This window comes from Gekko japonicus, unplaced genomic scaffold, assembly GCF_001447785.1.
Source record: "Gekko japonicus isolate JY-2015 unplaced genomic scaffold, Gekko_japonicus_V1.1 scaffold211, whole genome shotgun sequence".
Taxonomy (NCBI): domain Eukaryota; kingdom Metazoa; phylum Chordata; class Lepidosauria; order Squamata; family Gekkonidae; genus Gekko; species Gekko japonicus.
Window position 1 is genome coordinate 61,469 of NW_015164187.1, and position 23,816 is coordinate 85,284.

General features: G+C 43.4%; 2 protein-coding genes across 3 annotated transcripts in view; one reads left to right on the forward strand and one right to left on the reverse strand.

Annotated features, from left to right (window-relative positions):
* The window catches only part of ADIPOR1 (adiponectin receptor 1), a 34,443-nt gene extending 24,409 nt beyond the window's left edge, over nt 1-10,034 (forward strand). For both annotated transcript variants that reach the window (XM_015408222.1, XM_015408221.1), the window contains 4 exons: nt 1,748-1,934; nt 2,909-3,096; nt 5,833-6,026; nt 6,606-10,034. In XM_015408222.1, the coding sequence (XP_015263708.1) occupies nt 1,748-1,934; nt 2,909-3,096; nt 5,833-6,026; nt 6,606-6,734 (698 nt within the window). In that variant the 3' untranslated portion in view covers nt 6,735-10,034. The remainder of the gene's footprint in view (nt 1-1,747; nt 1,935-2,908; nt 3,097-5,832; nt 6,027-6,605) is intronic.
* Nucleotides 10,035-12,172: 2,138 nt separating this feature from the next.
* Nucleotides 12,173-21,610, reverse strand: TIMM17A (translocase of inner mitochondrial membrane 17 homolog A (yeast)). Its single transcript, XM_015408200.1, has 6 exons — nt 21,541-21,610; nt 17,929-18,028; nt 17,375-17,438; nt 16,432-16,560; nt 15,926-16,036; nt 12,173-13,849 (listed from the first exon to the last, which is right to left on the reverse strand). Exons 1-6 carry the CDS (start codon nt 21,564-21,566, stop codon nt 13,779-13,781), a joined length of 501 nt encoding a protein of 166 aa, XP_015263686.1. The 5' UTR covers nt 21,567-21,610; the 3' UTR covers nt 12,173-13,778.
* Nucleotides 21,611-23,816: the final 2,206 nt, after the last annotated feature.

The following is a 23,816-nucleotide window of genomic DNA, read 5'->3' on the forward strand; positions in this document are numbered from 1 at the left end:
CTCAGCCAGGTAGAATGCCATAGACTCCCCCCTCCAAACCAGCCATTTCGTCCTGGGTAACAATTGTTGCCAATCTCCAGGTGAGGGCTACAGATCACTCAAAATTACAACTGCTCTTCAGGTAGCAGAGATCAGTTCCTCTGGAGAAAACAGTGGACTCTGTCATTATACCCTGCTGAGGTCACCACAGCAAATTGACACTGTTTGCCCAAAGCCAGAGCACTCCCCCAGAGCCTCTTTCTAGATCTCGTTGTATTTATTTCCACAACGGGCTTTATTCCTAGTGTGTGTGTGTGTGTGTGTGTGTGTGTGTGTGTGTGTATAAAATATATATATAATTTTTTAAAAAAACAATTAAACAATAGGCATATAAATGCACAAACAGGGAGCAGGCCCGATAAAAGTTAGTGGCAGAAGACAACCCTAGAGGGAGAGTTCACGCTTGGGTTCTGCAACTTAAAATCCAGCTTTTTTAGAAGACAGAAATGTGCAAACCACCTTGGTGTTGCCTTTCATCTCGGCATTTCAAGCAAAGGGGATTTTTTGGGTTTCTCAAGGACAGAGGAACATACATTCAAAGCTGACTAATTATTTTTCCTATGCTGGGATCTGGAGAGTTGTGGTTATTTCCAGGAGAATTTTATGTTAGTAGCTTTCTTGTCCTAAAACCATAAAATTAATGTTTAATGTCAAAAGCACCTACTCTTCCCAGAGGTAAAGAGTGGTAACCTTTTTCTGTAGACTGCTTTAAATACTTTGAAAGAGGAATAGCTACTAGGCTACAGGAATAACAGAGAAGGGTGCAAGGGCATGATTAGGGCAAGTCCTGCAACTGAACCTTGAAAAGCACCTAAGCATAGCTAGGCACAATGTGCGTCATAATAGACTTAATAGCTTTCTACCAAATTCTCCCTACCTTGAAGCAATAGAAACAGAGGATCTGAATGGCCACAAGCTCTTTCTTCCATAAAACACTGTTTTTGTATGGAATGCTCCACAAGGTATCCTAATTAGATGTCATATAATGTAAAATGTAATGGCCCTCCAGCCTTGTTAGTTTTAATTAAAAACATTTATGTTCTACTTTCCCATTAAGCTCACGGTAATTCCTGTTAAAAAAAATAATATCCGTAGTAAAAATACACTAAAACTCAACAAATAATAAAGTAGTTTGGTATCCTTCCTTCCTTCAATGATACGGCTTTATTGGCCATAGCCTGAAGCCTAAAAATAATAGAGTAGCAACTGCCCTGTCATTCTTGGTTGCCCTTAGCCAAATAACAGATTCATTGTTGATGGCAGTCGCTAGATCAAAGTGCTGTTCTAAACAAATGGAGTTGTATGGAACATTTCATGCATCTTTTTGCTGGTTTAGAAGCTTGTAGCGGTACAGATGTAGTAGTTTTAAATTCTGATTTACAAAATTGGTAGATGAATCCATACATAGTGACTGTTCCATTTGGTGTACAGGTGAGTTTGGCCTGTAAAAAAATTAATTGAGAACTTGTGCTTCTTCCCTACTGTGGCAAATGTTGCTCCTAAGCTTTAGCATTACACTCACACACACCATTTAATCTGCAATTATTTGTCACCCATCCTGCAGATTTCAAACAAAAAAAGGGAAAAAACAGAGGTCCCAGGCTTAGTCCTTTGCTGGGGTCTCATTTCCTTATGGTTATTTTGGCATAAGACTTCTCATTCCTGTGACAAATTTGGCTGACATGACTCTGCTGTATCTCAATTACAGGCTTTGTGTTATTTCTTTGCCTGGGAATTTTGACCATGCTTAGGCCAAATATGTACTTCATGGCCCCTCTTCAGGAAAAGGTGGTGTTTGGAATGTTCTTCCTTGGAGCAGTGCTGTGTCTCAGCTTTTCCTGGCTTTTTCATACAGTCTACTGTCATTCAGAAAAGGTGTCTCGGACATTTTCCAAGTAAGTCAGTTGGAATAATAAAGATGTGACAAGATGTAACTTTTGTTCCACAAGGCTCTTTTCTCAGGTAACCTTTTTTTCATTGAAACACTAAGTCCTTTTTGTTATGATATGAAGAAATGTCTAAGCTGGAGTTGTTGTCTAGATATGGTTCTTTAAAGTACACTGAAGCCCTGTCAAATCTGTTGGGCAGAGCATAATAGAAGAAACTGGCTTTAGCCACTATGATTCGCAGATGTTTTCGGGCTATGATTTGCTCCTATCTTAGTTCAGAAACTGATGTGGCTGGAGAGCCTAGAATGGTACTTCTTGATCTTCTGGCCTTGGGGGTTACCAAAATCATTCCCCATGCAAGTCCCATCATGGTCTTCCTGCTTGGCTGGTCCAGAGGAAATCAAAGTGATGGGCTGCCCAGACTGGGACCAGAGCATGTGATGGGATAAATGGGAACAAAGATAAGGGGCACTAACCTATTAACACCTTGGAACAAAAAGAAAATTCATCATTTCACTGACAGTAAACAGGTTAATGGCAAATGCAGGAAACAGGTTAAAGGCTTTGGAGGCATAGCTTCAAAATGAAGTTTTGAACCAACTAGACCACACTTAAAATGGTTAATTAAATTAAGTCATTAAAAAACAAAATTTTGTGTAGCTAAAGTTCATTACACTTGGATGGGGCTCTGGTCACAAAGCCCCCGGTTTCTCACTGCCATGGAAAGTGTTTTCAGCAGCAGCAGTGGAGCAGCAGAGGTAGCTGGGTACTTTTATTGTTGATTGTTTTCTTGTATGGTGTTTGCTTGCATTGGCTTTTGTGGACCACCTTGAATATATTTTTCTTAGATGGGTGGCATAAACAGGACTAAATAAATAAATAAATAAATGCCTTGGTGTTTCTTTTTAAGGGAATATAATTAATCTTAAATTCCAGAACTCACAACACATCCTCTGTGTCTTTTGGTTCCCCCACCCTAGGTTGGATTATTCCGGAATAGCTCTGCTAATTATGGGGAGTTTTGTTCCATGGCTGTACTATTCTTTCTACTGCTCTCCGCAGCCTCGACTTATCTACCTCTCCATTGTGTGTGTGCTGGGTATCTCAGCAATCATTGTTGCACAGTGGGACAGATTTGCAACACCTAAGCACAGGCAAACAAGAGCAGGTAGGATGGATTTCAGCTGATGTAAAATGCAGTCCTAGGGATTTATACCTCAACAGATTTCAGATAAATAGTGGCGGTTGAAGCCCTTTTTAAAAAATAGTATTTCAATTTTGAGGATCTTTTGAGTTGCCTGGAGTGAAAAAGCTTTTGGACAGCATGTTCAGACTTTGATAAAAGGGATTGTTGAAAGTGAAAGTATGTAACATTTCTTTTTTTCACCTGCAAAGGGGATTGAAGTGTAGAGATGAGCAGGCTGGATGCCCAAGCAGAAGTGATAGGCAATCTGGGGAAATAGGCGAAGTTTGAATGAAGTTGTTTGCATCTTGTCAGGTCTTGCATGTGAACATCTGGAGTGCAATGAGCATGAACTGTAGTTTTATTTCCAAAACCACCATTACTTCTAGGCTTTCAGTTTCCATGTTCAAAAGGGCCCCCAGCCTACAATGGCCAAATATTAGATTCATGCAGTCCCACACTGGGAGTACACAGGCCAGCCTCAGAAAAGATTTCCATAGCTTTTTAATAGGCTAGAAGCGCCCCTCCTCCCTCTGGTGCATTCCCACCAAAAATGACCACATTACCAGGAGGAAGGGCACTACTCCCTCTGTTCTCTTTTTGCTACCACAAAGAGATGATCTCCACTGCTGATCTCTGTTTTTTTCCTAACCTCATTCTTTAGGCTAGGAAGACATATTTCTGTCAGAAGTTTTTTTTTCATCAGTATTAATTCTAGTGGAGAATAAACTACATTTAAAGAAGAAATGTTTCTGAATTTCCCCTGTGTCATTATGGCTCAAACAGGGCCTCTTTAGGATTGGGCCAACTGTCACTTTAGAATGGTGCTGTTCAACGGCCATTCTCTGTGCCTTATCTGCCAAGAGGTCCACACAACAGAGCTGCCTGCTCTTTCTGTCACCAATTTCCCCTGAAGGCATGATTTGATAGAGCTGAAATCAAAAGAGCTCTTTTTTAAAGGCTTTGGCCGAAAGCCAGCCTGAATAAAGGCACCTTCCCCCTCCCTAGTGAGGTGTGATGTGACAGAGCCTTGAATTCACTGGCTCTTTTCAAAGGCTTTGGCTGTGCACCAGCCTGAATAAAGGCACATTCCCCCTCCTTTGCTTCGTCTGCTTTGAGGGTAAAAACCTGGAGGTGTTGCCTGACAGAGCCTCTGATTCAGAACGGCTCTTTTCTAAGGCTTTGGCTGTTGCCTGCCTGACTAAAGGAATTCCTTCCCCTCCTTGGTGTCTCTCGAATCCGAGAACCTGGCCTGCAGAGGCTGCCTGACTGGAGGCCCTCCCCTCTCCCTTCTCTGGGTTCCGGAGGGAAGAAGGTTGGAGGTGTGGCCTGGCAGACTGCCTGACTGAATGAAACCTTTTTCGTCTCTGCCTTCTGTCAGATCCAACCAGAAACCTGGAGGTGTGGCCTGTTTTAAAGCTTAGCTATGTCTGACTGAAGAAACCTTTTCCTGGCTGCCCTCCGTTCAAGGTGAAATCCTTGGAAGCATGGGTTAACAAAGCCTTACAGTTCTCCATGGCTCTTAGTGAAAGGTGTTTATGTATCAGTAAGGTATTGTGCCCTTTAGTTGGGGTTGTTTGGACCTCTTCACCCCCTGTAGTTTTGGAGAGTTGCCAAGTGGGTGGAGTTTCCTGTTCTTGCTGTTAGTTCTGTTGGGAGACAACAGCCTAGATATGCTTAAGGCCTGCTGAGCTTTATTTTACCACTCACTCTGTTGACAAATCTCTGGTGATCTTGGCTCCAAGCCTTCTTGTTAATGCCTAGTTCTAAAGGCTGAAACACAGTGACACAGCAGCCTTCAGAACAAAGTTTGAGTCCAGTGGCACCTTTAAGACCGACAAAGTTTAATTCAAAGTGTAAGCTTTCATGTGCAAAACACACTTCTTCAGACAAATGGAATAAGATCTCCTCAAGGGTTACTTACAGGGAAAAAGAGGGTAGGGGGCAGCCGTTAGGAGGGGCCACTCAGAGCCAAGATGCATATGCCTAGCTGAAATTGGATCAGGTGGCCGGTAAGATCAACAGATAGCAGCAAATTAGCATGTAAATGCAAGAGTTAACCAGGAGATGTGAGAATGAAGCTAGAGTCCAGCAGTACCCCCAAGAGAAACCAAGCTCAACCCTGTGTACATGGGAGAATAGAGACACAGCGTGTGCACACTTCTTCATGTACATTGAAACAGATTTCCTCAAATATGACATGCAGTTGGGAGGGGGGTAATTGCCAGCCTTCTCTTCCTGGTCATATGATTGTTTGGCAGGAAAGCACCAGGGGGAGGAGGGGCACTCCTAGCCTACTGGAAAGCTTTGGAAATCTTTTCCGTGGCTGGCCTGTACAGACACAGTTAGTGTGTGCCTGCTCAGAATACCACCTGATGAACAACAGTTACGGGAAAGTGCAACCCTGTTTTTCCTGAAACCCAACTTATTTCTCCTCCTTAACTGTGGCAGTAGTGTAGGCTGTTCTTGCTTTGGCTTGCCCATTTTTATACATGGTTCACACACACGCAAGGTGTGGGAGCTAGAACTTGAATCTGGAAATGTTCACAGCAGCTTTCCCAGGACCCTGTTAACTCTCCAGAATACCCCCAAGACTGTTTACCAGGGTTTCTTTCCTTTTTTTTTTTTTTAAAAAAAGCAACAGATCCTTGCCCGCTAACTTGTGTTTGAAGCTCCTGAAGCACTTTTAAATGCTAACAGATCTTGCTGTTCTTTTCACAGGGGTGTTCCTGGGGCTGGGGCTGAGTGGTGTGGTCCCCACCATGCATTTCACCATAGCAGAAGGATTTGTGAAAGCCACCACTATGGGCCAGATGGGCTGGTTTTTCCTTATGGCCATGATGTACATAACAGGAGCTGGACTGTATGCTGCCCGAATTCCAGAGCGCTTCTTTCCTGGCAAGTTTGACATCTGGGTAAGTGTGGCCTTTGCTAGGGACTGTCATCTGCTGTGGCTTTTCTGGTAGTGCTTGAATAATGGCCAGGGAACCACTAGGTTGTAGCTTTGTGTCTCTGGCCGTGGAGGCAACATTGGCCATCCAGGAGTGTTGGCTGCAGCAGCTGCTTCAGCATTTTTGCTTGTGAAGTTACTTTGTGCTCTTAAGGATTCCTTTTTACATTACTGGATATAGAGTTCATTATTTTTAGTGACTACAGAACACCAGTTTTGTGCATCCTGTAAGGTATGGTGCAGGTACATATATGTGTTCCACAAAAGTCTTATTAGGAACCTATTACTAGATTAGTTTCCCACAACATACTTTTGTAAAAGTATACACAAAAGAGCTTTCTCTTTTGAACAGGAAGTTAGAACCAACTGGTTAGTCCCAAACAAACTTCTTTTGGTGAATTCCCTTGTGATAATGCAGAAAATGCCTTATCAACTGTTTAACTATGTTGTGTGATTTCAACTTGGACTCTTTAAAGAAGGCCCTGCTTGAATGACTGCAAAATGTGTTTGTCTAGTCTTTAACACATCTTTTACATTTCCACAGTTCCAGTCCCACCAGATCTTTCACGTGCTGGTGGTGGCTGCAGCCTTTGTCCATTTCTATGGAGTCTCCAATTTGCAGGAATTCCGTTATGGACTTGAAGGAGGATGTACTGACGACTCTCTTCTCTGAGAACTTTAGAGGACTTTGGTACAAGCTTCCCAAGTGCTTTTAAAATTACTTCTTTGCTAAAATCAAAAGAAGACTGAACTTTAAAAACAAAACCTGCAGCATTGGCAATGGCCATTCCTGGCTTTCCTTCTCTCAGGAAGATGGGATGGGGGGTGGGGGTGGTTTGCCAACAGTGTCCAATGGGTGGAAGTGCCTCCAGCAGCAGCAAGCAAGTCCCTTCTTGACAAGTGAGTTGACTGCTCACAGGAATTACATTGGCAGTTTTCTGGACACTAGAAAAACTCTGGCACCTGGCAAAAAAAGGAAAGGGGCTTGTTACCGGCTCTTTGATGCTGCACACATACCCCATGCTTGAAGAAACTCTAAATGTCTGTGACCCATCAGATACCCATTTCTCCTTTGGATCTGTAGGAGACGAGTTGCATTTGAGTCGCAGGGCGCTGGCAGCTCACAGCAGGAGAGCTCAGAGGAGGATGCATAGGGCCATTTAACTAGAGATTTGTCTCTTTCTTGACAAAAGTAATGTATGCCTAAAAAGAGTATTTAATATTTAATAAGCTTTAAAAAAAAAAGTTGCGATCCCTCCAGCATATCGTTCCTGGAGAGCTATACATAGTATTACAAGTGGAGTGTTTAGAGGATTGTAGAGCTGCTGTTGCTTTTATGCCACGGTGACTAAAATAAAACGTCTGTAACTTTTAATGCTGGGCTGTTCAAGGGTTCAGCTCGAATGCCTGCAGGTAATTTTTTTCCCCCTGGAGGGACTGAATGGGTTTTTTCCTCCCTTGAGCCCCACAAAACATCTTGCAGGGCCTGCAAGGCTTGGCATTTGGGAATGTTTTACGCTTCTGTATTTTGGCCCTGTGAACATCTGGACTGAAGTGCATTGCTAGTGTCCATGTTCCCTGCAGTCGTCCGGCCTAGTGGGTCCTCCACCCCCCACCCCCCCACACACACAAAACACCCTCTTTCATGGCATTCCTAACTGTGTTTGAAGCTCCTGAGTTTAAAAAGCATTTTGTGCTTTCAGGCAGAGTGGCTTCTGGAAGAAAGAGGGAAAGTAGGAGAAATGAAAATCCAGCTGCACGTATCAAGTTGCTTGCATGGTTCTCAGTGCTGTGACCATGTTGGGGAAGCGTAATGGTGGGTGTCTTCCCTTGATGGCTTGTGGCAGATCAGCAACTGTACGCCCTTCTCTCTACCTCCTAGATAATCCTTACTAGGCCGATCCTGGCAGGGTAGCCTTCTGTACTTATCATGTGCCTGGGATATGCTTTGTCTAAGAATTTTCAAAGGGGTGGACTTGCTTTGGCATTTTAGAAACATTGTGCTTAAGCTTCTCCAGTCCCCTTTAATGAGATTGTCTGTCTGCTGTGGAGTAGCTTCCTGCTGCTGGAAGTTAGGGAATTCGAGCTGTTAATCCACTTCGCCTGTAGGATTTCCTTATTAACATGTCCAGTGTAATGGGGGGGGAAGGTTCTTTTCTCTTTGCCAGCAGAAGTTATGAGCTGGACCTTTTTTCCAGCTGTTGGTCTTTGGGGAAAGCTCATCTTCTTTATAAGAGGCCCTCCCAGCTCCTTACCCCATTGAAGTTTGCTTCTAGCCTTTCTCCTTTGTGCTTGCTCTTAGGTTGTAGTCTAGTTAGATGACTTTGCCTTTGTTTTTGTGCCCGTTGCAGTTGAAGAGGTGCATTTGGTGGACAGGATGGAAGATGGTTACCTCTGCCAGTGTGCAGTTTTTTGTTACATGAACTGCTCAGAACTTTGTATCATATTTTACAAGGGAGTCCATATGTGCTTGGCTTTGTAGGCTTACATTAAATTGAGTACTCCCTGCTCAAACCAGGTGTAAAATATGGCTTCAGTTAATACTAATACATGTACTGTATGCTGCCAAGCCTAAACATGCTGAACATCCATTCCAGTTCTATTTCAGCCTCAGCTTGAGTTTGTGAGGGGCGGGGGGAGTAGAGATTAAGCTGTTTGAATATAGATGAAGTTAGCCTAAACCACCTCCAGGGATTTAACATTCTTTTGGGAGCTGGTATGCACCCCAAACTAGCCTCCTAAAAGTAAGATCAGCTCCTTTAATCTGTCTGAAGGAGTCAGCACTTCTGTTACAGTGCTCTTCCCTGTCAGAGTGAATGTCATAAATCTTCAGACTTGACAGAAGTCGGTGGAGGGACAGGGGCAACCTGGTGCCATGTGGATCGCTGTGCAGAGGTGGTTGCCCAGGTTTTCCCTTGTGATGTAAAAGGAGTCCTCTGCATTATTTGCCGCTGCAAAATAGGCTAAGCAACTAAAATGCAGTCCAGTGGATCACTTGAAGGGCCAGTTCTGTATGGCAAGAAAATCACTAGTCCTCCAGATCCATTTAATTGTTTTTCAGAGAGGAAAGCTGATGTGAAACCTCCCAAGGTAGCGACGGTTGACATGGTTCTTTCTACCAAGTTTTTCACTGAGGAGCAAAATGCCCTGCCAGGTTATCAAGCTGATGGGAAATTAGAGATATAGTGTTTAAGGACAGGACTTGCAGCTATTCCTACCCAGCAGTGGTTTTATAAGAGTCCTGCTGTTCTTTCCTCACACCTGGCATGCTGTGTTTCAGAGATTCTGCCCCATAACCTCACCTCCATCGCAGCTACTCCAAAGAAGGCTGAACAAAATAGACTGGTGCAATCTACCTCAGGCATACTAAAACCATATCAGTTCTGTTACTCCTTCACCAAAAGCTTTATGACTGAGACAATGCAATTAAGTTGCAGAATAATCTCCTGCAAATAACAGCAGCATTCTAGCTAGGAGAGTCGTTTTTTGTGACGAGCTCTGCAAACCTAACGGTGTTTCTGCCAGAACAAGCTCATGGACTGTTGTTTTAACATCTGAGATGAGCTGGGTCCTGCATGGCTCCACAATGGACAGTTCCATTTGGGAACTTGTACTTCTGCATGTGGTACTTTCTGCTCAATGGAAAGTAGAAGAGATTGTCCTTCTTTTGCCTAGTGCCATGAGTCCCATGCTGCAGGTGCTATGGCCAGCACTTGCTCTGCCACTGCCCTGTCAGAGGGGCACAAGATTAGCATATCTTGAGATAAAAATGTGTTCCTTTGGTGCCCCAGGGGAATTTCTTAGCTTCAGCCATTAGGAGGGTATTGCAGCTGTCCCTTTATTTGCCTTGTTTTTCCATCTTCCAAAATAGTTTTTGTAGCCACATTGAGTCCACCTGGGTGATTTTTTTCCTGTAGCTTTTAGAAGCATTGAAACCTAACTAGGGCCCCGGTCACACGGGCAGGAAAATGCGGGGGGGGGGGAGCGTGTCTGTTTGCCCCAGAGCAAAATAACGTGCGACTGCACGATCAGACGTCCCGTAGAAGTCCTGTGGTTAGGGGGGAGGTGCCGATCACAGGACAATCCTGCGGCGTGGCAAAGAAGCAGCCTTTCTAGCAAAAGGCTCCGCGGGTTTAACCCCTTCCAGGGCTGCAGAGGAATGCAATCTGTGTCCTCCGTCTGGTCCCCTCCAGGAGGAGCTTCAGCTGGGCTGCCCTCCCGCCACGCCCACCCTGTACCTCCCCCTCTGCTGCCCAGTGCAGAGACTTCCTCTCGAGCAGGCCAAGCCAGGAGTGGGGGGGGTACGGAAAAGAGGAGGGGGCTGTGTTGTTTGTTTTTAAACGAAGTGTGCGCATGCGCCGTTGGGTGCTTGTGCGCATTCCGTGGAGACTTGGGGGGGAACCTTTTAGCGATGGGACATGGGTGGGCGCCGGATGCCACGACCTACCACCGGAAACACGATCAGGCGCCAGCCCTTGCCCCGCGGTTTCCGGAAACGAGTACCTCGGAGGTACTAGTTTTTTACCCCACATCTTCGGCGGGAAGCCTCGGGTTCGCCACAGGAGCTCTACGCTTCCCAGATGTGGCGCTGTGATCGCGCCTGGAAAATCTGCCTATCTTCTGTCTCTGTAGCGTAGCTAATTCTCCGTGTGCCTAGGAAGGTTTGTTTAATCCCTAAGGCTGTGTTTTAGAACTCTTAGGGAAGGGGTGGATCCAAATCTGCAAGAGAAACTGACTGAAGTAGTTAATGTCAAGGAGATAGGTACAGCATGGGCACCTACCCTTAATCTCAAAAAGTTAGGGTTGCCAAGTCGCGGCGGAGGATAGTATGTCTTCGCAGAATCCGTGCCGCGGGGACGACGAGACGCATTGCACCCGCCATCGCCAGGATTTTACACAACGCGTCGCTCTGTCAACGGGGCTCCAAACAGCCCCGTTGACAGAGCGACGCGTTGTGTAAAATCCTGGCGATGGCGGGTGCAATGCGTCTCGTCGTCCCCGCGGCACGGATTCTGTGAAGACATGCGGATCCCCCGCCGTGATTTGGCGAGATTTGGGAGCCCTACAAAAAGTAGTTATGAGCACAGTGAGTGGAAACTTGAGGAATTCAGTCTCCTGCAGTGAGTTCAAGGATCTTCACCACTTAAGGAAGATGAGTTTGACATCTCAAATAATTTTTTGTAGATCTCAGTCTAATAGAAGAAAATTTTTGTTACACTCCTAAATAGTGTGGACTAGAAAGGGTTGGGACAGTACTCCTGAGAAAGCAGTCGTTTTGCATGTTCTGGTACAATCAAGCAATCTTGAGTACATGTGGTTTGTTTTAACTGCAGTAACAAAGTAGTAATGCAGACAGCTACTCAGGTTAGCAAATAGAATACTAGAGAGTATGTAAAGAAAAACAAGTGAGACAGTAGAGGCATTTTTGCAACCAGTGATTAAAGTGCCCTGCTGTAGTAACAGATTTTATTGCACAAAATCTTTGTAGCTCCTATGAGGTAGGTATTTTTATTAACACAAATATAGGTGTGAAATGGAACTGGAAAAGCTATTTGAGGGTAAATGAAAATATTGCATAAATTAACTCTGTGACTCAGATGTCCGGACCTCTCTAGAAGGAGTGTGAAGTTTGCTTGGACAAAAGGGGAAATTAAAATTATATTAAGTAGTAAAAACAAGCATGTAACAACTGAGAGAAATTTAGACAACTAATGAAAGTAACCAAAAAAATCTGAAATGTTTATCACTGGGGGGGATTTATTAATATAGCTGTATTGCAAAAGGACTCCATTATAATTGGAATAATGATAGAGATTTATTGCTTAGATGTAATTTTCAAATGAGAAACAGCAGATGTATTCAGTATTTTGTGTTGGGGGGTATATGCATAACAAAAATTTTGTTCAGTTTGGTAACTAGGGGAAATTAAGAGATGTTCAGATGTTTGAGCAATAAACATTTTTAAATTAATAGCTCTTGATGTCTGTAGCAATTCCAAAGACTTGTCAGGTAGGAAAGGTCTTATACTTGTAAAAGAATACTCCTGCAGCAAGTGTATTTTACAAGGGTAAACATAGCAGCTGTTGACTGTTGCATAGCAGCTGTATAATCTGATATCTCTAATGCAGTATATGTTGGAGCAACAGATGTCCACACTTGACCTCTTTACCTTGTTCATCTTCTTTACGTAATTTGATTTAAACAGATTGTGGAATTATCCTGTAGTAGTTGTTTGCAGTAACAAAAAGTGCATATAGAGACCGAGGAATGTACCAAAACTAGGGCCAGTATGTTTAACTCAACAGGTTGCATAGAACAAATTTCCTAAAATGGATGCAGATCGGCGTTTCCATGTATATAGAAAACTCTCTCATGGTAGGTATAGCAGGCATTCAGTCATAGGAGTTCCCACCTGCATAAAGTGGTAGAGTACAGGTCCAGGAGTTTTGAAGAAATTGCATATGAAAAAGCAGCACACAACATCAAACCAACCATTAAAACATCTAAAAAAGTAGGTGCCAGGAGTGCTTCAAAGGGAAGAGTACACTTATAGTTAAGCACAGCTTGAAGGAAAAACAAAGACAGCTGAATTAGCAGCAGTAATTAAGTTTATTCCACTGTGCACATTTTACAAGCATACTTTGGAAAACAGTCATTTTTGAGCAAATGGGATCATTACCTACTCAGCTAAGAGCACCATGACAACAGCATAATGCCTGAAATTGTCAGTGGTCTTTTTTTATCCTACAAGGCAGCCAGGTAGGAAAGGAGATATTTTCTTGCCTTGAACAGTGATAGGCAGATTCATAATTTACCTAGAAACTCCACTAAAAAACAGCAAGATGTTTGGAATACAAGGCAGTCAATGAATTAGAAACGGGAGGGGGGGGGACGACTGAATAGACCAGGGGTCCCCAACGTGGTGCCAGCGAAGTATTTTTAGAAGGATGTTATTGGGTATGTAGGTTAAAATAATACTGCTTCTTTGGCAGCTGCCAACACAATGGTGGCTTTATTTACCCCTCCTCTTCCCTGCCCTTGGGCTTCCTTTGAGTGTGGCTCAACCTCCTGCAACAGCCATTTTGTGGTTGTGGACCCCTGGGATAGACTTTGGGCGGGAATCAAAGCTGAGTAGTCTTACAGCCTAGGACAATTTCCAAGAAAGTCAATGTACTATGCAGTATACTTTGTTATACTATGAAGTGAGAAAAGTGTTCCCTGTAATGTTTCAATGGATTTCCCAATAAGTCCTTCATTCGAATAGCCTGATATAAAAACAAAAGCAGCCCATCCGAGTTGTCTTGGCTTGTTTATTTAGCCTATTCGTATACTCCTTATCTGCCTTCTGACTGAGGCACCTACAGTTCGTTTCTTGCGTGCCGCCTTCAGACATTTGGTTCAGTGCATCCTTGGCCTAGTCAATAGCACCAGTATGCTCAGTGCCATACTGTAAAGCCCATGGGTTCAGTTCTTTCTGCAGTTGTAACCAAGCCGGTACAATACTCTGGTTAGTCTTCTTGTCAAAGGAGATAACGACAAGGAGCTATACTGGATATCCTGCATCTGCTTTACAGTAAGATTTCTGCTATTTGTGGATGTTCTAAATGTTGTGGAAAAGCACTTGCATGAACATCTGGGTGTACACATTCAATGGAAGGTCTTCAACTGATGCTTGTTCTTTTAAGAGTGACAAAATGGAACAGAAGAATACGAGAAATCACTGATATTGTCGGTAGTCTCCAAAAGGGGAGGGCTGCAACTGAGAGGGGTCTTCTGTAAATGGAGGGCCTGTAATTTAACAGAGACATTTCGCTAATTAGTGCTCTGCAGCATGTCACAATTGGATATATTTTCCACTCGAGCATTTCAGTCATACCTAGCTTATTTCTCCAGAAGTATTAACAGACTGACCACAAAACAGTACACACATAGATTGAGTTTAATTCAAACTTGTTTGGTCCCCAGTCATGGACACTGTAGGGAAGCAGGGCTGTGAAGTCTATATAAGACAGCTGAACAATCTGTGGATTAATCAGAGGCTGCCTAACTTACATTCACTGATCTTAGGGTGTTCTTTGTTTACCAGAAGCTGATTTAGCTATCCACTTTTAAATCTCACTGTTCTCCATCACAGAGAACCACTGTTGTTTACTTCTTCTGTATCAATCACTGAGCCTCATTGTCTTAGTTCAGGAAAGCTTAAAAGGGTAAGATCCAGCCAGAGTTAAGCCAGTTTGAAGTACTTGACAGTAAGCAAGATGCTGCTCTGGAAGAATGTTTTCGCTTTATGAGAAGATGGTGTCTTATTTTCTGCTGCTTGTACACCAAACAGTAACCAACAATTCTCAGAGGCACCCTTCACTTTCATATCCAATAAAGTTTTCTTTTAGAATGCATCTGAATGACCCACCCCTGTGTTTTTAGGAGAATACCGTCTTGATGAATATGCCTCCTTGAGTGCTCTTTGAAGTGAAAAGTGATTAGGCAGTAAGGCCAAATTAATAAGTACATGGAAAGAGGTAGCAGGCAGCTCTCTCTGCGTAGATTAAAATGTGGGTTCATGGATGCCTTTAATTTTCTCATGACATACTAACATCTCTTGCAGCATCCTAAATACTTGTCCCAAATCACAGAAGTTAGCAAAATTCTTCAGATTAAGAGAACTGTCTTCAGGTGCCCAGTTTGATATTATTAAAAACTTATTTGATAACATATTTTATCATCCCATGGGCACAAGTCTGAGAAGGTGATACCTAAAGTTGTGGGATGCACATGGACTGACAGCCACATGGGTTAGAGAGGGCTACACTGAGGACAGGGCTGGCCTGAGGTGGTCCTGCGCTCTAGGCGAGTGCAGATGCCAACCTCCCGGCGGAGCCTGGAGACCTCTTCGCCAGACCCAGGCTGGGAGGAGGGTCACCCAGCCGCCGCCCCCGCCCCTCTGCTGGGCGAAGAAGCCATGGGGCGGCGGGGAGCAAGCAGGATCGCAGGGGGGCGGCTACTCCACCGCTATCAGGGCTACTTTTTAAAGGGAGCTCCGTGGGGGGATTCCCCGACTGCTGAGAGAGGAGGAGACGGAGGCAGGGTGGGCGGTGAGGTATGCTACTGCCTCCCCCCTCCGCCGCTGCATCCTCTCTGCTGTGCGAAGAAGCCACGGGGTGGGGGGGCGGTGAGGAGTGAGCAGGATCGTGGGGGGCGCAGCTTGGTGCCCCTGAGGGTCGGCGAGCCCTAGGCCAGACACTAGCTGGCCTAGTGATAGAGCCAGCCCTGACTGAGGACAGGAAAGAGAATGAAATAACCCTCTTCTGTCAGCACAGCTCTATTGGCAGAGAAGACAGGAGTGATTTTGTCCCCTCCCCAACCTCAATGGGATTGCTGAGGAGTAAGAAAAGTGTGAAATATCTGTGACTCAGCACTCACTGGATGTAACCCATGGACTTCCAGGTAACCATGTACATGGTGAATCATCAGTAACTCCCATTAAATATGCACAAATGAAAATTCAGTATAGAATGCATTAATTTTAAGTAACATTATGAGAGGGGCCAAAGTGTTTAACCATTACTAAAATTGTTATGCACCATTCTTAACACAAAAACATTGCAGGTTTTAACAAATAGCAGCAGTGGAATATCAAAGTGAATTAGGTCCTAGGCCTCTATGGTCTATTCCTATTAAAACAGTCAGAGCTCTTCATTATTATATCGTCTTAGTTTTCCTGACAAACCCAGTTTTTCTTAAAGCTCTATCTACATTTCAGAATAGCCTCTGCTTACCTCAAGGGAAGGCCAATTGTTAATTCATTAATAAAGCTGTAAGGGAAAATTACAAACATTGTACCCTGCACTACTGCAGACATCTTACCATTTGGAAATTGAGCCGATGCAAACCTTGTTAATAAGATACCAGCTCCTTCAATTAAAGCTAGAAGAATTCCTCCCATAGCTGCAGACCCAACCATGGCAACTGGTCCATCTAAAATAGGCAGCATAAGAAAAAGTTGTCTTTAAAAAAGTTTATAATGATGAGATAGATTACATACTGTCTTGCATGCTGTTAACAAGGTTATTAGTTTTCCAAATTTCAAACAATTCACTAGTGTTATACATCTTGGGGGGAGAGGCATAGGAGCGAGAAAGTGCATTTCTAGAACAGGTTGTATGTTTCCTGTCAGTGCTAAAATATAAGAAATTAAACTTTTGTAAGGGTGTCACAAAACTGTATGTTGTATACTTAACATTATAAACTTAGTCCAAAACACTGGAAAAGGACAGACATGTGGAGTAAGGGTATACGACTGTTACGTATTTCAATAATTTGAGAGATATGACAGTACTTCGTGAGCATTCACGCTACACTACCAGCCTTACTTCTTGCAGCTAATATGGCTCCTGTTAAGGCACCACTGGTGATGGAGTTCCAAGGATCTTCTTTTCCTCTTGTTTTCACCATACTGCAGTCAATCATGGAAAAGAGGCCGCCCCAGATAGCAAAGCTACCTGTATATGGAAAGGAGTTTATTTAGACATCAGAACTATTTAAAACAGTACTAATAATTGTTTCCTTATTTATGTTCTCTTAAGGTCACCCTGTGTTTTCTGTTTACCTTCTAATAATTGGCAAATAATTCTAACATGACAGCAATCTTCCATGTGCCCTTCCTTGTGTGAAAGCTCAACACACCTAATTATATGAAACTGCCATAGGATTTAAACACACCTAATTATGTGAAACCGTCTCTTCTATATAGTAAATGGAATATTTTTATGAATATATCACCTTAATAACATTATGCAATTCTCAACTATGCTCTTCCAGAAAATGTAACTACATATTTTATGGTGTTAAGGGGCTATAGCTCAGTGGCTGAGCATTTGCTTGGCCTGCAGATCTCAAGTTCAGTCCCTGGCATCTTCAGTGAAAAGGACGAGGCTGCAGGGGATGTGAAAGACCTTTGCCTGAGACCCTGGAGAGCTGCTGCTAGTCTGAGTAGACAATACTAACTGTGCTCTGATTCAGCATAAAGCAGCATGTATGTGTGTACGTCCCTAAAAGTGGCATGATGCAACAAAGAGGTTAGAGGTGAAAACTGGTATTGGGCATAAATGAATGTCTACAATTAGGTAAGGAACAGCATACTGCCTATTAGGAGTCAATTCTTCAACTACTCTAGGAATGGAAATATATTCCAGTTCATTACACAAGAACATTATATATTGTAGGTAATCTAAGACATTATGTCCCATCATAACATCTATCAGTTTCCATTTAAATCCATGTAGGAATCTATTAATATACAAATAGGACAATTACCTCCCAACTGTGGTGCTCTGGTTTTAACTGCTGTCAAACTACCCCGCAATCGATAATTTACACCCTGCAATAAATGAAAACAACTGAAGCCAAAAATATTCACTCTTTAACAGTTTGTTTTAACTTCAACAGAGACACTTGGTTTTAATCCTGAGATCTCTCAGAAGTTCTTGGGACCAAGATGATTCATTCCCAATCCCAACCACTTTAATTTGCCAGGTCTGTAGATATAAGAGGCAAATTAAGTGTTGAGCAACTCAGGTTTACCAAGGTTTTCTTCTCATGTAGCTCTATCCTCCAATTCACCTATGAGCATCTAATTGTTCGGGGGGGGACCTTGAAGGTCTAGATGCATTGTTTATATATTGTTGATAATTATAGAAAAAAACTACAATAGAAAGGTTTCAGAATGGGGAAAGGGTACATTCTACTCACCCTTATATTCCAATAGCAATTTGCATTTAGTTATTTTGCAATTTTTTACTTGTAAAACCCTTCATAGCAAATAAGAATATAACCAAAACTCTTATCCACAAGAAATTATTTTCACTCACCACTGGGGAATTTCTGAATCCTTTGATGGCTTGAAAGATCCCACCACCAATGGCTCCCATTGTGAAGGCACCCCCACAGTCATCCACTATCCTCCAGGGGCTAAGTGAAAGAGCACACACGTTACTCTGCCATGCAGGTTATCACACCACTGCAAACAAACAGTTCAATCTCAACCTTTTCTTTGTATGCCTTCTTGACAAGGCAGTGTCACTTTCCCCTATTAAATATACATCCAGATTATCTTCTGTACTTCCTAAGTAAGACAGGTCTTGGCAGAAGCAGACTGGGAACTGAAAATGACCCTGAAGCAAGCGAAGCTGAGTGGTCTCTGTAGGCCTACAAAGCAAATAATGAGTGTTAGCTCACACAATGCTTCCTCCCAAATACTGGTTGTGCAGTGTGACAGTGATGATAATTACAATTACCAATGGAGGGTCTGAGCCAAGTGACCCACTGAGAAATTTCCCTGTAAATTAAATTTCCAGCCCGCCCCTGGTGCTTGGCTTCAACTGCAGACTCTCTGAAGTTCTGGAGCACTAGGCTTTCCCTGTAATCCATACAATTGTGCCTGATGATATTCATACATCAAAAATTTGAAAACACGCTTGAATTTACATGAAATCCATTGAAATAAAAGTATTTATTTACAAAATAAACTTATTTCCAAACCACTATTTATTCTTCCAACATTGATTGTTGATTCTGGAATATTTTCTAGTAGCCTTATGAAAAAAACCTGGATTAAATTATTTGCTAAAGCCTGGGTCTCATTTAGGCATGGCCAAGGACTTCGGTGCATCCTGTAAGAATTTTTAATTTAACAATATTTTCTTTATTAATTTACTTCATTTATACCCATCTTTCTCCCCAATGCAGACCCAAAGCTTACACTGTTCTATTTCATCCTCACAACACCTAAGGGGCTTACATTGTTCTCCTCTGTTTCATCCTCACAACAACTAGGCTGAGAGTGTGTGACAGGCCAAAGGTCACCCAGCAAGCTTCCACAGCAGAGTGGGGATTCGAACTTAGGTCTCTCAGATCCTAGGCTACCACTACACTGGCTCTCAATATCTAATCAATCAGTTAGATATACTTAATAACATTTTCAAGAATAATGATAACAAACTTCCTGCAACAATCTGACTGGATCAATCCTATATTCTACCCACTCACACCTTTTCATTGAAGGTAAACATGAATACATGAAACTGCCTTGTACCGTGACAGACCACTGATCTGTCAAGGTCAGTACTGACACTCCAGAGTCTCAGGTAGAGGTCTTTCACAATACTTACTACCTGATCCTTTTAACTGGAGGTGCTGGAAATTGAACCTGGAACCTTCTGCAAATTAAGCAAATGCTCTACTACTGTACCACAGGCCTTCGCCCAAAACAAGCAAACAAAAAAAGCCATTCCAGCTACTAAGGAAGCTAGAGTTGTCCATCTGACCAAGCAAAAAAGGTTCTGGTTGGTTAAATGCTGGTATTTTTGAACCGCTAATTTAATTAGGGCAACAGATACTTTAACCATCACCAGGTATTCTTATGCTAAATACAAATACAATTCAGTTCATAGTAACTTCTAAGAAAGATAATTTAAGTTTTAGCAATGCTAGGTACAGATTTCTATAAATGTGAGCAATTCACTGAAAAGTCCTTTTATTTGGCTTTTACTTTGGAACAGCACATTCAGCCTATAGTTCCAAAACAATTGACAGAAATAATACGAAATAATGAGCTATTCAGACATTTGTAAGTGTCTGTTTGGCGATGCCTGCTATTATTGCAAGTGGCCAGTAACAGACGCTCTGCTGTGCTTTTGTAGCCAAGCACTCCTGGTCTTGCTAACACATGACATCTGAATGAAATAAAAATTTCAGAAAAGTAAACTGTTATTTATACAGTGGCATTCGTGGCTTCTTGGAATATCTGACTGTGGCCAAATAACAGGCAGTCAACTAACTCTGCGACCTGTCAAACAACTCCTGTGCCAGCCCTAAAGAAAGATACCTCAAGTGAGATCCAAAACCAGCGAAGACAATTCATGAATATGCCATTTTGCAGTATGATCCCGAAGCCCCACCCAGTTACCAAAGCCCATTTAAGTTTCTGTCACAGTAGCTAAAATGAGGGTGGCACTACAGATTCTGAGAAACACGGAAGTGTTGCTGAAACTAGCAACCTCATGTTCATTTAAAATATCTTTAGCCTACCTTTCTTTCCCCTTCCCCGCCCGCAAAAAACAAAGGCAGATTATAGTCATTAAAACAAAACTTAAGCTAATGCAATATTAAAAAATAGATACCAATTAAAATGAAAACTATAACAATAAGCAGCAAGTTTGCTCCTTGTTTAACATGTAGTGAAGCTTGCACATAATGCTTGCTGACCTAAGGGGCTAGGGGTGTTTCCCCCTGTAGTAAGCTTTACTGAGCATACAGGGAGGATACCAAACTGCCATTTTCATGCTTCTCCTAACATGTAGTTTCATCCACCTGACTAATACCTGGCAAGCAACCAGTGCGATCACACCACGGGCATCTGGAGGCAGCCCGTGGCAAACGTTTACTAGTACCTTGGAGGTACTAGTTTTTTAAGGCGCATTGTCAGCAGTAAGCCACAGGTGTGCTCCACTTCCCAGATGTTGGGGTGTGATCGCACCCGGATAATCCGCCCACCATCCGTGCCTCTCCCGCGGCAACTTTGCCGTGTGACCGGGGCTTTACAGTAGTAAATCTGAATGGCCCTTGTATCACCTGTAAGATTTTTCTGGGGGCTGGGACTTTGCTATTTTGCTTATATTGGTATTAACATATATGGTACTTGTACAAAGTTGTAACACCCCCCACCCCCCCAAAAAAAGGCACTGCCTTTTTAATGGGTTTAAAGCAAAACGTTCATCAGAAGAGGAGGAAGCAAGCTTATAGGACTGCTTAAGATCTCTATAAACACAAGCTAGGGGTATTTTTCTTTGCACCTAATTTATTTTCAACCTCAAGAATACAGGGGAGTGGTCAGTCTTGTGTATGTTTTAATACTATAATTTCCACAGCACAATGTGCTTCAAATGCATGAAGTAACAGTGCATGTTCAGGCTCTCTCAACAGAGAAGGAATATCAGTGAGTATGCGCAAATAACCTGGATCAGCCTGGTCCAGCATTCTATGACAGAGAAGGAATATCAGTGAGTATGCGCAAATAAACTGGATCAGCCTGGTCCAGCATTCTATGCCAGAATCCCAGCAACAAGCAGGCATTACGCTACCCGTCAGAAACTGATGGACCACAATTTACCACCCCCACCCCACAGACAAGCGTATCAGAATTCACAAGCTAATTACCCTGAAGGCCTCTTCACCTTCAGTTACTTGGCACTCATGCCCACTGAGCCTATCTTGGGATGTGAGCGCGCCCTCACCACAAGCTTCCACGGGGAATGAATGAATGACCGACCTACTCCTCCCCAAGGTCAACTTTCCCACTCAGATACAAGAGAAGAGAAAGCATTGCGGAGCTTGTCCGCGGCGCCCGGCCCGCAGAAAACCCCAGCCTCGCCCCGCCAGTGGCTGACGCAGGAGAAGAGACCGAGCGACCCTCGGTGGCTTACCAGGGCTCGCGGGCGTACTCCTCCATCTTGGCTCCCGGCTTCTCCCCTGCGTGCGACGTGCTCTACCGGCATGCGGATCACGTGATCTCCGGCTACCACCCTCGCACCGGCGAGAGCGCAGCGCCATTGGTCGCCGAGGTTGAAGGGCAGGGCCAAAGGGTGTCGTAGGCTCTAAACCATAGAGGTAACAAAAAAATCTAGAGCGGCGTACCAGTACGAACTTCCGTTATATTTAAAAGTGGCCGCTGGGGAAAGTGGTTCCCCTGAGTCTTGTTGCAAACTCTCCACTGGAAGTTTAGTGAGAAACGTGTTCGGTTTTAGACCGGAATTGCCAGTGAGGATTTCGACGTATTGGAATCTAAACTAAAACAGGAGTCCGGTGTTGGCACCCTAAAGACTAAGGAAACTGATTCCATGGTACGCTTCCGCAAGTCAGAGCTCTTCATCAGATGCACGCGGCTGGATTTCTTTCTTTTCTTTCTTTTTGCTTTTAATGCACGCATTTGGTGAGGTGAGCTCTGACTCACGGAAGCTTCCGTTGGAATCACTTTTCTTAGTCTATAAGGTTCCACCGGCCTCCTGTTTTATTTTCCTGCTACAAGGCAGCTCTTGAATTATCCTCTCTAGACTGCAAGCAAGACGGGTTGTTAAAAACAGGAAGGGGGCGCCTTTCCTCCTGTGCCGCCCCCTCTGGCTGACGGTGGCAGTGGCATGAGTGGAGGAGGAGGAGGGTGCCCTCTCGTCCCCTTCCCACCGACTTGGGGGTGGTTTGCGGAGTGACTGTCATCTGTTTGCAGATTCGGGGCCCCAGCAGACGGCTTGGGTCACTTGGGAGAAGGAGGAGGGTGCCCTCTCGTCCCCTTCCTACCGACTTGAGGGTGGTTTGCGGAGTGACTGTCATCTCTTTGCAGATTCGGGGCCCCAACAGACGGCTTGGGTCACTTGGGCAGCGCACTGGCTCTGGAAACGGGCTGGACAGCTCCTCTGCAGCCCACATGGGAGCTAAGGAGGCGGGGGTGACAAGGGAAGCGTCTCCCACGCACTCTTACGGGATAATGCCCGTCTTGGATATAGATATCAAGGCCCAGGGAGAAAAAACTGGAACAATTCAGGGGATTTTTATTTATTTATTTTGTCCCCGAGAACTTCACTTTTCAAATAGAAAAATTAGCTATTTCGGGAGCATTGAAATAAACTATTTGTTCCTCTTTTGGAATAAGTGAATTCTTTTTAAAGACAAGGTTTTACTCACTCAAAATGTATAGTATGAAGATGTTTGTGTAAAACAGCCTACAGCATTAGAGAATAATCCCTTAGTATGCAGTAGATATATAGAACATATTCTCAAGCATATCTTTTTCTTAAATGTGACTAATGTTGACCACAAGAGACACTATACTGTGTGTGAAGATAATCCACTATTAAAGACTCTTCAAAGATTCAAATCTAAAGGAGTAAGCCATATTGAGCTTAATGGAATTTACTTCTTAGAATACATGCTTAGGCTTGCATTATGTCCAGCAGATAGAAATGCCCCCTGCCCCGTTTTCTGAGTGTTTCTGTTTTCCATGTGTGATCTGTGACTATTTAAAGTGCAATCCCTGCTAAGGATGCAATCCTATAAAAACTTTTCTGGCAGTAAGCTCCATCAAATAAAATTGGGTTTACTTCTGAGAATGCTTAAAATTGCTTCCAAAGCCTACCATGGAATTAGAAAGACATAACTCTGTTTAGGATTGCACCATCATTCACTTTGAGACAGTCTGACCAGTTTGACCACTAAATAGCAGAAGGACATTGTTAGCACATAACATGAATTAAATTACAGTCTGTGCTGGGGCACTTCCCTTTTTGATATGGCTGCTGCTGTTGGTTCTTCTAATAGTGTCACAAATGATGCCTGAGGTAGAAATGTATGATTGTTGGTCATGAGGAAAGTTGTCTTTTTCTTCAGACAGCATGGCTGCATGAAAAACTCCACTGCCCTGTAGCTACACTGTCTGGAAGTGATGGTTGTTTCCTCACCTACCCTCCTTAAGAAGTTACTGTGCTAAGCCTCTGCAATAACAGAGGTTGCCAGCAGATGGGGCATATAATTTATAACCTTTATATTTAGGAGGAGACAGGGAGGAGGGCACAGGGAGTGAGCAGCCAGTTTGTGTGAAAAAAATCATGTCATTCCAAAGCTCAAGCACTGACACACAATTCCAGATTTATTTTTGTTGTTGTTCAGTCGCACAGTCGAGTCCAACTCTTTGCAACCCCATGGACAAGAT